This window comes from Ipomoea nil, unplaced genomic scaffold (genome assembly GCF_001879475.1).
Source record: "Ipomoea nil cultivar Tokyo-kokei standard unplaced genomic scaffold, Asagao_1.1 scaffold2279, whole genome shotgun sequence".
Lineage (NCBI taxonomy): Eukaryota > Viridiplantae > Streptophyta > Magnoliopsida > Solanales > Convolvulaceae > Ipomoea > Ipomoea nil.
Window position 1 is genome coordinate 1012720 of NW_017618707.1, and position 12813 is coordinate 1025532.

At 33.8% G+C, this 12813-nt stretch overlaps 1 protein-coding gene across 1 annotated transcript; it reads left to right on the forward strand.

The window, feature by feature from the left end:
* The first annotated feature begins 5610 nt into the window (after positions 1-5610).
* On the forward strand, positions 5611-10178 carry LOC109150601 (V-type proton ATPase subunit C-like). The gene is made up of 11 exons (XM_019298554.1): positions 5611-5879; positions 5955-6023; positions 6122-6249; positions 6330-6429; positions 7400-7467; positions 7865-8006; positions 8192-8308; positions 8475-8600; positions 8702-8785; positions 8893-8972; positions 9789-10178. The coding sequence occupies exons 1-11, from the start codon at positions 5760-5762 to the stop codon at positions 9883-9885; spliced, it is 1131 nt and encodes a 376-aa protein (XP_019154099.1). The 5' UTR covers positions 5611-5759; the 3' UTR covers positions 9886-10178.
* Positions 10179-12813: the final 2635 nt, after the last annotated feature.

Here is a 12813-nt window from a genome sequence, read left to right on the forward strand (position 1 = left end):
ACTTCCTTCGCTCTTCAACTTCGCTCTTCTTTCGCTTCTTGATTCCGAAAACCCTAGCCTTAGTCGTTCACTGGTTCCAAATATCGTTGTTCTTCTATTTCTCTTCTTCTTACAGACACCCTAGTCGCAGTGGTAAGTGCAATGGCTTTTTCTACTTCAAGGTCGTCTTCAACTTCTCCAAAATTACCGAATCGCAATTATACTCTCCAATACGAGCCATCTATGTACTGTAAATGCGGATTGAAATCCCCATTATGCACAGCTCGGGATAGTGGAATGAAATTTTTTGGATGCCAAAATTGGAAGGTTAGATTTTTTTACTTTTGTTATATCATTTTTTGTTTTAGTTTTCTTCAGAATTATCGTACTTTTTTCAGGGCAATGGATGTGGATTTTTCGTTTTCGTTGAGGATATTATGCAAGGAATTGGACCTATAGAGTATGAATCTACCAAAACAGATTTAATGGAGTTAAAAAGGCTTGTTAGAAGTTTAAGAGATGAAGTTGTGGTGGTCCAAACGAGATTGGGGAGTATTGAAGAAGCTATGAAGAAAATGGATGGAATTGGGCACCATAATTCTGTAAAAATGGCTAAAGTTGTAGTTGTAATTGTTTTAGCTGCCATGGTATGGTTTAATGTAAGTTTATGAAGAAACCTCAACTTGGTTGTATTATGTAAATTAATGCTAGCTGTCATGGTATGGTTTAATGCATTGTTGTTTACTGATTTTCAACTTTCAAGTTTATTTTGTTTAATGCTAGTTTATTGATATGGTCATCTTTGAGAGATGTTGGTATTATAATTGCAAATGAGTTAAGTGGTCATTTTAGGCAAGAATGGTCATGTTTATTGAACTGTTATAAGCCATCTGCCAATGAGTTAAGTGGTCATTTTAGGCCAGAATGGTCATGTTTATTGAATTGTTATAAGTCATCTACCAATGAGTTAAATGGTCATTTTATGCAAGAATGGTCATGTTTATTGAACTGTTATAAGCCATCTGCCAAACTGCAAGAAAAAAACATAACCAAGCAAAAGCTGCCAAACAGAAATCATACACCATAACTCATAAACCAGAAAAATTAAACCATAAAGCTGCCCAACAGAAACCATACACCATAACTCATAAACCAGAAAAATTAAACCATAAAGCTGCCAAACATAAACCATACACCATAACTCATAAACCAGAAAAATTAAACCATAAAGCTGCCAAACAGAAACCATACACCATAACTCATAAACCAGAAAATTAGGCTAGAAGTTACAAAATGCATTTGGCAGTAGCATTCACAAGTTTACACAGTTAATTAGGCTAGAAGTTACAAAATGCATATAGCAAAATATTAGGCTAGAAGTTGGCATTTGGCAGTAGCATTCACAACTTTACATAGTTAATAGCCAAAATATCATTACAAAAAGATTGTTCCACTAGAAGTCTAAATGCCCTAACTTCTGGAACTACTGATTCTTCTTGGTAGATGCACTTGTATTCCCTCCAACTGATAGCACTTGTTGTCCTCTTTGTCCAGGCTACATAACGCATAAAGGTTAATACATTAGTCACGGTAGTTATTAAATCTGAAATTATTTAAATATAAGAACAATGATTTACTTACATTTAATATTTGTGCTCCAGTATTTGGGTTGATGTATACACCAAAGCCACCTGATCTTTTTCTTTGTTTACTTCTCCTAGAAGTTGAGGCAGAAACTGGTGTAGAAGTCGAGGCAGAAGCACCACCTGAAACAGCAGATGGCATAGAACTCTTTGTAGGGCAAACTCTCTTTTGATGTCCCTTTTGTTTACAAATTGAACATGTCATGATTCGACCTTGCCTTGAAATTTTTCCAACAGGGGGTTCATTAGGCTCACGGGTTCTTTTTTTCTTTGGTCTACCAGTCATTGGCCTTGGTAAAGGTGCTAGTATTTCTTCAGAATTAGTTCTAGGCCAGCAGAGTTCACCATTGAGTGGCTGGATAGTGTGACTGTAAATGTTGTTGTACACTTCCTTGGAGTAGCATTCATCAATGTATTGCTCTGGATCTCTACCTAGATCAAATATGGCACAACAAGCATGTGCACAAGGTATACCTGTTAGGTCCCAAGATCTACAGGAACATGTTTTCCTTTGTAGCTTCACTTTGAATTGTTGCCTTCCCTTCTTGATCTCATATCCATCATCCCCGTTGAAGTCAACATGCCAACCTATACTTTCAACAATGTTCTCATTGAGCTTTTTCATTATCCTAGGTCCAAAGTTACCAGGCCATTTCTCTACCGCTTTTCTGCATCTTGCAATCCTTGTCATGGTAGCTACCCTTATATCTTCCAACATCTTCACTATTGGCTTGCTCCTTGCCTTAACTATTGTTCCATTAAATGCTTCACACATGTTGTTGTCTACTGAATCACATTTCACTTCAGTTCTCATGAAAGCCTTACACCAATACTTTGCAGGATAGTTGGCCAAATCAGCTTTAGCTTGTGCATCCTTTAATCCTAGTTGCTCAACCATTGCTTCAAACTGCTGTGTAGTGGTTGCATTTGCACACATCCAAAAGTGCCTTTTCATTACCTTTCCTCTATGTTTCTTGCTCCAATTAGCATGTATATGTCTTGCACAGTTCCTATGTTCCACATTTGGCAAAAGCTCCTGGATAACACTCACTAAACCCTACAGAAATAGAAATAGAAACACAAATAAAAACTGTAGTTATTTAAGCTTATTTAAACACAAACAGAAATAGAATCAGAAACTATACTTATTTAAGCTTTTGTTAACAAGAAACAGAATAAAAAACTGTACTTATGAAAGCAGAAGTACTTATGAAATGAGAATCAGAAACTGTACTTATTTCAGCTATTGTTAACAAGAAACAGCATAAAAAACTGTACTAATGAAAGCAGAATCAGAAACTGTACTTATTGTTAACAAGAAACAGAATAAAAAATAGAAGTAAATATGAAATAATGTAGAGTACCTTTTGTTGATCTGAAATTATTGTCCAATTCCAGCTATTGTTAATAGCCAAGTCCTTAATCAACAACTGTAAAAACCATCTCCAAGAGTCTGTGTTTTCTATCTCAACAACTGCCCAAGCTATTGGATACATCTGATTATTTGAATCCCTCCCAACAGCAGCTAAGAGCTCACCTTTCATCCCCCCTTTAAGAAAACAACCATCCAAACCAAGGTCTACACCCAGATAGAAACCCACTTTTCATTGCTTGGAAACAAATATATATTCTCTGAAATGTAGAAGGTGTTTCTGGAACTACCTTAGTAGTATGAATCTTTACAGTGCTTCCAAGATTAGAGTTCAAACATTCTTCACCATAATCTCTTATTCTCTTGAATTGCTCTGAATACCCTAGATTCACCCTGTGCAAAACTGCTTTTTGTACCCTTCTCACCATAGTGATGGTCAAATTAATCTTCAACTCAGACTGAATATGATCCCTAAGCTTGGTATGTTGCATGGTTGGGTCTTTTATAATTATATCCTCGTACTTTTGTTCCAACCATTTTTGAGTAACCAATTTGAGCTTGTATTTGTTATTGCACCTATGCTCAAGTAGGCATGTTTTCAGCTGGAAACACATATACCTTTCTTCCCAACTACAATGACAAACAAAAGGACAGCCCTCAACACATTTAACCCTCACCCTCATACTCTCATTCTTGTAAAAGTATATATTTCTTTTAAAGTGCACTGCATACTTGATCATGGCAGTCTTAAACTGTGTTGCATCCTCAAATAACATCCCTTTTTCAAGCTCAGGGAAATCACATTCTGGATTATACGCTGGCAGCTTATATTTTTTAGATGGAGGTGTTATATGTTGTTCAACTTCTTCTTCCTCTGACTCTTGGGTTGGTGGGTCTGCTGAGTCATAATAGTAGTCATCACTACATGCCTCACCCTCAACTGTTTTTTTTTTAGAGCCATCTAGGTTCACTTCATTGTCCTTGCCCTTAACCTCATTTTCCTTTCCATTTCCCTCAACTGTATCATTCTCTTGTGTAACTCCTCCAACATCATTTTCAAAATCAGAATTCTCACTGTCTACTTCATGAGAATCATCATCACCTTCATTCCCTTCATCACTCCCTTCACCATTCCCTTCATCACTCCCTTCACCATTCCCTTCACCATTCCCTTCATCACTCCCTTCACCATTTCCTTCATCACCAGGTAACAAATGACCTGGAACTAATTCAACATCATCTATTCCATGATCTACATATATATCACATGATTTAAATCTAATTGCTAGTGTAGTGAGGTCTAGCACACTTGCATCATTCCACAACAGTCTTAGTTTGTCCAATGGCTCATGGAGTGCTTTATAATACATTGTCTCTATTTTTCCACACTGACCTTCTTTTATAAACTTCACCAAGTGTGGATATGAAAGTAAATCTGGGTCTATATCAACACACCAAACATCCCCATTTATGTACTGCGGTTCTTTATCTTTAACAAAATTCCCCCCATGGTGTATTTGTAGTTCTACAGTGGTCATCACTACAAAACCTAACAACAAAACAAACCATTCAAAGCATTTAAATTACACAATTTATCCAGTTATATAAAAAAACCTGACTGAATTTTTAGGGTTTATGTTAGACAATTCTGACTCAACATTTTTAGGCAGTAACCAACATTTTTAGGGTTTAGACAGTGAGTACTTTTCTACTACTTTAGTGTTATGGTTTAGGGACCACAACTCTGACTCCAAATTCCATTAAACAATATAAGCAATTTTCAACTTTATTATGGTTTAGGGACCACAACTGTGACTCAGTTTTCCATTACAGAATGCACACCAAACAACATCAAGTTCTGTACAACAAAGCTTAGCAAACGACAAGGATGGACTATATAGTACAACAACAAAACTAAACAAAACCAGAGATGTCGGCATTTAAGTTTACAAACAATATACAGTCGCAACATTATCACAAAAATAAATAACAAACAAATCGAAACCCAACAAATTCATACCTGAACAAAAGAAATTGAAAATGCGAAGTGAAAGCCTCCAAAGTCTTCAAAACAACGAATTTGCTTCGAACATTGTTGGGGATTTCTTTGATTTGGGGATTTCTTCTAGTAGAGAGAGTAATATGGAGTAGACGAACTGTATTTCATCAATTAGGGGATTTGGGTGGGTTTTGATGGTTTAATTTGCTTTTGTCATTTTTTATTTAATTTAAATTTCATATATATCACGGTAGAAAAGGGAAAAAAAATGAAGGAAATAATGAAATTGTTTACTAATGCCACGTAGAATGCCACCTCAGCGTGAAACCGGAAAGAATGGCTTTCCACCGGCTAGCAGGTGAAATTGAAGGAATTTGGACTGTTGGATGGGCTAATTGCACTTTTTTTAGGTTGAGTGGCCTGATTGCACTTTCGCGTTACGTTCAGTGGCCAATTTGGCCCTTATTCCAAAATAAAAAACAACATTGCATATCCCCTCATAATTGAGGGATAAAAAACAATTTTCCCATTATTTTTTTTGGTAGGAACAATTTTCCCATTATGTCAAAACACAATACATAACTTTATTATAACCTATGACATATTAAAATTACCTTAAAACTTAATTAGGACATTTGTAGATTCATATACAGAGAGAGTGATCAGAGAGGAGTCGGACTGCTTTGATCCAGTTCTGTTTCCTGCAATCGAACTCGAATTGTTGCAGTAAAGCACGAAGAAGATCAGAATAAGAGATCCGATTCCAATGGCGTCTCGGTACTGGGTGGTTGCTCTTCCCGTCCGGCAAACCTCTTCCGCCACTTCTCTCTGGAATAGCCTTCAGGACTCCATCTCCAAACACTCTTTCGACACTCCTCTCTACAGAGTACGCTTCTCTCTCCCTCTTCTCCTGAGATCTGTGTACAAACTGCTGATTAATTTTCTCCGTTGAATCTCGCAGTTCAACATTCCGAATCTCCGTATTGGAACTTTGGATTCGCTTCTTGCGCTCAGCGATGATCTTGTCAAGGTGAAGCAAATTTAATTTCTTATAAATTTTAGGTTACGATTTTCAAATAGCTATAATGATTCGCTATATTGTTTTTTCACAATCTGAGACTTTTGCAGTCGAACAGCTTCATTGAAGGGGTTTGTTCGAAGATACGACGCCAGATCGAGGAGTTGGAGAGGGCTTCTGGTGTGCTCAGTAGTTCCCTTACAGTGGATGGGGTTCCAGTGGACTCTTATCTCACCAGGTAATTCCAGTTTTTAATGGTTTCTATGTATACAAGTTTGCCTCTTATATTGTCTAATAACATTCTCATTTATGTTGTAGATTTGTGTGGGATGAGGCCAAATATCCAACAATGTCCCCTCTCAGGGAGACAGTTGATGGGGTTCACACCCAAGTTGCTAAGATTGAGGATGATCTTAAGGTAGGGCCTCTCTAACTTCTTGATTTCATTAAGAATTTAAAGAACTGATAAATATGTATGAGCAGCCACGTGTGTCAGTACTAGGAGACTTTTGAGTTATGCCTACAAGGCTACAACCTACCAATACTGAATAGTTCATGATGCTATTTGAGTCGGATTTTTGTTTCATGCATCAATATAGGCAGAGTAGTCATATGAAACTTTTTATAAGGATTTTACTTGATTGTATCTATAGAACTTCAGATGTGAATATAGGTCACGTGGTTATGCATTAGTATTAGATACTTAGATTACTTGGATTGCATAAAATTTTTGTCTGTAAGGTTAATACTAGGAGCAGTGCTCCAAGCAAAGGAAAACGTTTCTTGGTTTGCTCCTAGTTCGTGTAGGTTATCTGAGTAAACTTTTAACCTTTTCTTATGATGATACTCAAAGCATCATAGTATGCTCTATCTCACAATTGACGATACCATTTGGCATTTATTAGAAAAATAATAATTCATTATTCGGATATTAACCCCTCAAATTGTAACTATGGCAGCTAACTGCTCTCTTTGCAATACTTTTCTGTTTGGTTGAAAAAAGTGATCGAAAAAAATAATCATTGTATTGTTTTAAGAACTTTTTTGGAATTGTTATACTTGTGTTTTTTCATAAATAAAATAGTTGTGTGTGCAACAATGTGAATTTTATGAAATTAAAACTTTGCACAAACCAAGATGTGAAAAGGATAGTGTTTGCCAACATTCTGTTTCCTAGTAATATTTGATATTTCATATTTCATCTTTCTCAAACTTTTTTTTTCTTCGTTTCAAGTCACTGTTGTGTGTAATTTATGTGATATTATGGCTACTAAACTGGAATCATATTTACTCCTTTCCTTTCAAATTACTATATGCAAAGCATAAACAGACTCTTAAAAGCATGTGGTTGGAATTTTATTGTAACTTCTTTTTCGCAATGATGAAAGGTTCGGGTTGCTGAGTACAACAATGTTCGTAGCCAACTTAATGCCATAAACCGTAAGCAGGCGGGAAGGTACATCATTGCTACCAAAATCTATGTTAATTTGGTGATTTCTTCCTTCATAATACTTAGGAACTTCTTTGCTTTCTAGGTGAGTAGCCATACTGTTCGAGTGTATACACAATGCTAACCACTGTTTGTAATTGTCCTACATTTTGCCAAATAAGACAATAAATTTATCAAGAATTCAGTCCATTTTCTTCAGAAGCTTCTTGGATACATCTGTGAAATCAATTGCCCAGTGTTTGCTCCAAACACCTTATTTATTTAGTTAAAAAAAAAGTTTTAAAGTGGTTGGATAGTGTTGGGCTGTGGTTAGTTAAGTTTTTTGTTTTAGATTTTGCATATAAAGTTTGCTATATATAACCTGTTGGCAATTTAATTAAATTAAGTTTTTCCTTCCTCCCAGCTTAGCTGTACGTGATCTGTCCAATTTGGTGAAGCCTGAAGATCTTGTTGTGTCAGAACACTTAACTACTCTGCTTGCTGTTGTTTCCAAATTTTCACAGAGAGACTGGTTGGAAAGTTATGAGACGCTCACTACCTATGTTGTAAGACACTCATTACCTTTTTCTTCTCTTTTCCCCTCTGTATATTATATTATAATTCCTGAACACAATTTGCTTCTTATTTTATACTCTGTAGAACAATTAAGAGCCCCCTTCCCCCTCTTTATTTCTAATAATTGTATACTTATCCTACAAGTGCTACCTTTTCATTGAACTAATTGTTTTAGGTTCCCAGATCCTCCAAGAAGCTGTATGAGGACAATGAATATTCTCTTTATACTGTAACACTATTCAGCCGTGATGCTGATAATTTCAGGAATAAGGCGCGTGAAAGAGGCTTCCAAGTAAGCTTTCCATTTGCTAGAATTTCATATCCATTGCTATTACATTGACAATCTTTTCCTGTATTTATCGACATTTATGGAGAAGTTGCATTTTATAGGGAAATTATTATATTTATTAGTAAAGGCAACTTTTTTCATGGGATGTATAATTGTGTCTGTCATTTAGATTCGTGATTTTGAGTATAATCCTGAAACACAAGAAAGTCGGAAGCAGGAGCTGGAAAGACTGATGCAAGATCAAGAAGCATTCAAAACCTCCCTTTTGCAATGGTGTTATACCAGTTATGGAGAGGTACCTATTTTCATAAGAATTCAAAATTATTTTAACCAAGATTCTTTCTAAATATCATATGAATCATCATTTTTTATGAAAATTGGCTGTGGTTCGTTTAGGTTTTCAGCTCCTGGATGCACTTTACTGCTGTGCGTGTATTTGCTGAGAGCATTTTGAGATATGGCTTGCCGCCATCGTTTTTGGTGATAATCTCAACTATCCTATTTTCCTTATCGTTCATGCTGCTATACTATTCCTCGCACTATTGTATGAGGTTTGCCTTATATGCATATTCAAAATTTCATTTCAGTCTGTTGTCTTGGCACCATCAGTTAAAAGTGAGAAAAAAGTGCGTTCTATTCTCGAGTCACTTTGTGACAGCTCAAACAGGTAAATATTGCTTTTCGTACTTTCTTTTACTTTCCACAAGAATTTTAAAGCATTACTTCTAATGTATGGATGGATATTAGTGAAAGACCTTTTGTTAAGTACTCCCTCTGTCCCTTTTTACTTGTCCTATTTACTATATGGTCAAACTAACTTTTTTTTTGTTTATTTTTTATTATTTTTAAATTTGATTTTTTTTAATGTTTAATAGTACTTTTAATGTAGTTTATAAATATATAAATTTTATATTCTAATACTAAACTTTAGTATTATGAAAAATTGAATTAAAAATAACTTCAGTCAAGCCTCGATAACTGAACCAGACATATAAAATGGGATAGAGGGAGTATAACCTGAGCTATACCACCTCTTATGCACAACATATATTTGAGTGTGCGAGTCCATCTCCCTAGAGAAATTCTAGCATGATTGTTGAATTTGGAAGATGGAATGGCCTGGCGGGTAAGAATAACAGCATTCGCCAGTTAGGCGGAAGCAATGATGAAGAGTCAAAGAATAGAAAATGTATATAAGACTGAAATATATTATTATTATCTGTGTTTCTAACAAAGAAACATAGTACATATATATATATATATATATATATATATATATATATATATATATATTCAAACACATAACTGTAAGTAACTACCCATAACTAACACCTATTCATAAACGGACACAACCTTATAGATAAAACTCTTTGTTTTTCAACAATGATAAACTGTGGCTCTTGCAATGAATTTGTATTTCTGTTTCGAGTATAATACTTTGACCATAACACACGTTACCTTGATCTTCGTTATTTAACTGCAGTACCTACTGGAAAACTGAGGATGAAGGAGCAGTGGGTGTTTTTGGAGGCGATACAGATGCTCATCCTTATGTCTCGTTTTCCATAAATCTTGTTTGAGTTGAGGCATTGATTGATTTCATTTGGTGGTCTGATATATTTGTTCTTTTTGTAGCCTTCTTCAATAAAATAGGAGTGTGATGGTGAGATTGTACTATACAGAAATTTCCTAAGTTATAGTAATTTGTTTGTTAAATGCAGCAGTAGCAGCTGCTGCTTGAATTGTAATAATATTCTTTATCCTCATCTCCTCCTATGAGGTCTTATTTTCTTGAGTTTTAAAATGTATTAAGGTTAAATTGTCCCATTGTTTGGAGCTACAAAGTATAAATTAAAGGGAGTATTAAATACCATAATCTGAATATATTTGTATAATATAGCATGATATTTTTCATCCTCTGACTCAATTTTGGCCGATGTGGAAAAAATTTATGTTTGGTAAATAGTGTTAATTGTTAGTTGATTGGGTTAGTAAATTTCACTAATTGATTGTGGAAAGATGTTTGGTAAATTAGCTGATAGTTTATTACATATAAAATGACTTTCTCAAAAAGTTGATTGAAAAAATTGCTTTGAGTTGCTTTTTGAATTTAAGTATTTAGGAGCAATAAGTTGTTATAAGAAGTTAATTAATCAAATATAGTTGTTTAATCAAGTCAAACACTCACATTGATTGTTTAACTAAGTTAAACAACTAATAATGATTTAATAAGTCAAAATTGGTTGATAGGATAGCTATTTCACTAAATAGGACCAAAGTCAAATAGACACTGCATCTATTGTTTTATTATTTATAAGTAGATCAGAAAGACATAGTATTTTTCTTGTAAATAAAATATAATTTTTTACAAAAATATCCCAACTCTTTAAAAAAAAATTATAGTAGTCGTTTTTTACATTGTAAAATATTACAAATATTTATCATGTGATAAGTAAAATTATGATTTATCAATTACATATACATAACACACTTTTATAAGACTCCAACTCTTAATTTAAAGATTAGGACACCCTTGCCCGTACGGGCTTAGTTCACTGGTTCAGTAGACAGTATTTGGGAGAAGATTATTATGGAACCTTCTGTACTATTTGGCCAAAGAAGTCATTAGCATGAACTAAAGGACAGGGCTAGAAACCTTGTTTAGTGGGGAAACGGAAATTAAATAATTTCAAAAAGTGAAAAAATATTTATGATAAAATATGAAATGGTTGGAATAAGTTGCATATCATTTCTATTGAATTAGATCAACTCTAAATATTTTTATATTAATTTGAATTATTGAATACGATGATGCATAATTAAAACTTCTAGATTTCATTGACTACATAGTTTATAAAAAGTAATTTTTAATTTTTTTTTCATAATTGAATTACAAAATATATTTTGTATCAATTAATTAACTAATCAATTTAAATATTTTTTTTTTGAGATTCTATTGAGAAGATAAAATGAAAATGTAACTATATATCAATTAAAATACTAGTTTTTTTTTTTTTTTTTTTTTTTTTTAAATTCTAATGAGAAGATAAAATGAAAATATAAATATAGTCTAAAGTATGTTGGGGATTGCCATACTATATATATGCAAATACATACACACATATATAGTGAGGGTGGGGTGGGATGGGGGAAGGGGGCAACTATCAACATAAAACATATTAATCTTTTGTATTATTCAATTCTCATTATAAACTGCATCATTCTAATTAAATGTGCTCTTCTGTATTTTTTAAAATATAGATATATTCTACCTCAAATAAAAATTAAAATTGTTAATAAAGATGTACACTTATTATTTTATGTTAATTTATTCTCAACATGTACTTTATATGTTGACAAAATATATTTTGATAGACCATACACATGAAAATATTTGAGGTAACACACATGATTTAACCCTAACCACCACTTCTAATACATACTATCTTAATGCAATAAATTTTAATTAAAAATTTAAACTGCTAATCAGAATATTGTAAATGTAATTATTTTATATTTACTATTGATGTTTTTTTTTTTTTTTTTTTTTTTTTTTTTTTTTTTTTTTTTTTAAATAAATTAGAGGCCCAACACTGGGTGGATTTTTTGTTTAGCGCAGGAGATTTGAGAGGGATCGGATAGGCCAATTATTGTATGAATTGTGGTCCACACAGCTGTGTGAATCACAGTCCAAAACGACGTCGTTTTGATGTTTTAAAAAAAATTCTGTATTCTGCGTGCGTGTTAGAATAATGAACATTCTAGAATAAGATAATGTATTTTATGAGTTAAAATCATGTATTTTATGTGTTAGAATAATGTGCTTTATGTATTTTTGGATCACGGTCCACGCAATAATGATTGAGATTGGATATTGTTGGTAAGGTACGTTGGAAATGTCAATAGAAAGGAATCAAGCATTTAGTGCCTTTTCAGTGTTGTAATTGTATTGATTATGTGAGTTTTACTAAGGGAGTATGACTCAATGTTTAAGTACAATTTGAATATGGTGTGATTCTTGATTGGTTGTCTTAGGGAGAGAGTTAGAGAGAACTCCTTACTCGTTGCCTTTCTTTGTATTTATAGGCAGGGGCAGAGCCAAGATTTATTGGTGCGGGGGTCAATATTAATTTGAGAGAGAATAACGATGAACAGAGAATAATTAACTCCATAACTTGATGGTAAAACTTCTCTACCAACTTGCAAACGTCATCAATTCTGAATGATATACGCATCTCTTTTGGATCTAACGATGAACTGAGAATAATTAACTCCATTGTTTTATCATCAAACCTATATTGCTGATGTTTGCCTCTTCCTTCCAGTCATGGAGGAGGCAACCGCCGTCGCCTCCTTCCAACCTGGAAGGAGGCGACGTAGGCCACTTTCCAGAACTTCGCCGGCGACGAGCGGGCAAAAATTAAATTAAAAAAATATTTTTTAAAATTTTTTACCTGTTAACCTGTTGATTACTTGTAAATAGGTCTAATTGTACAACTTTAAAGAGT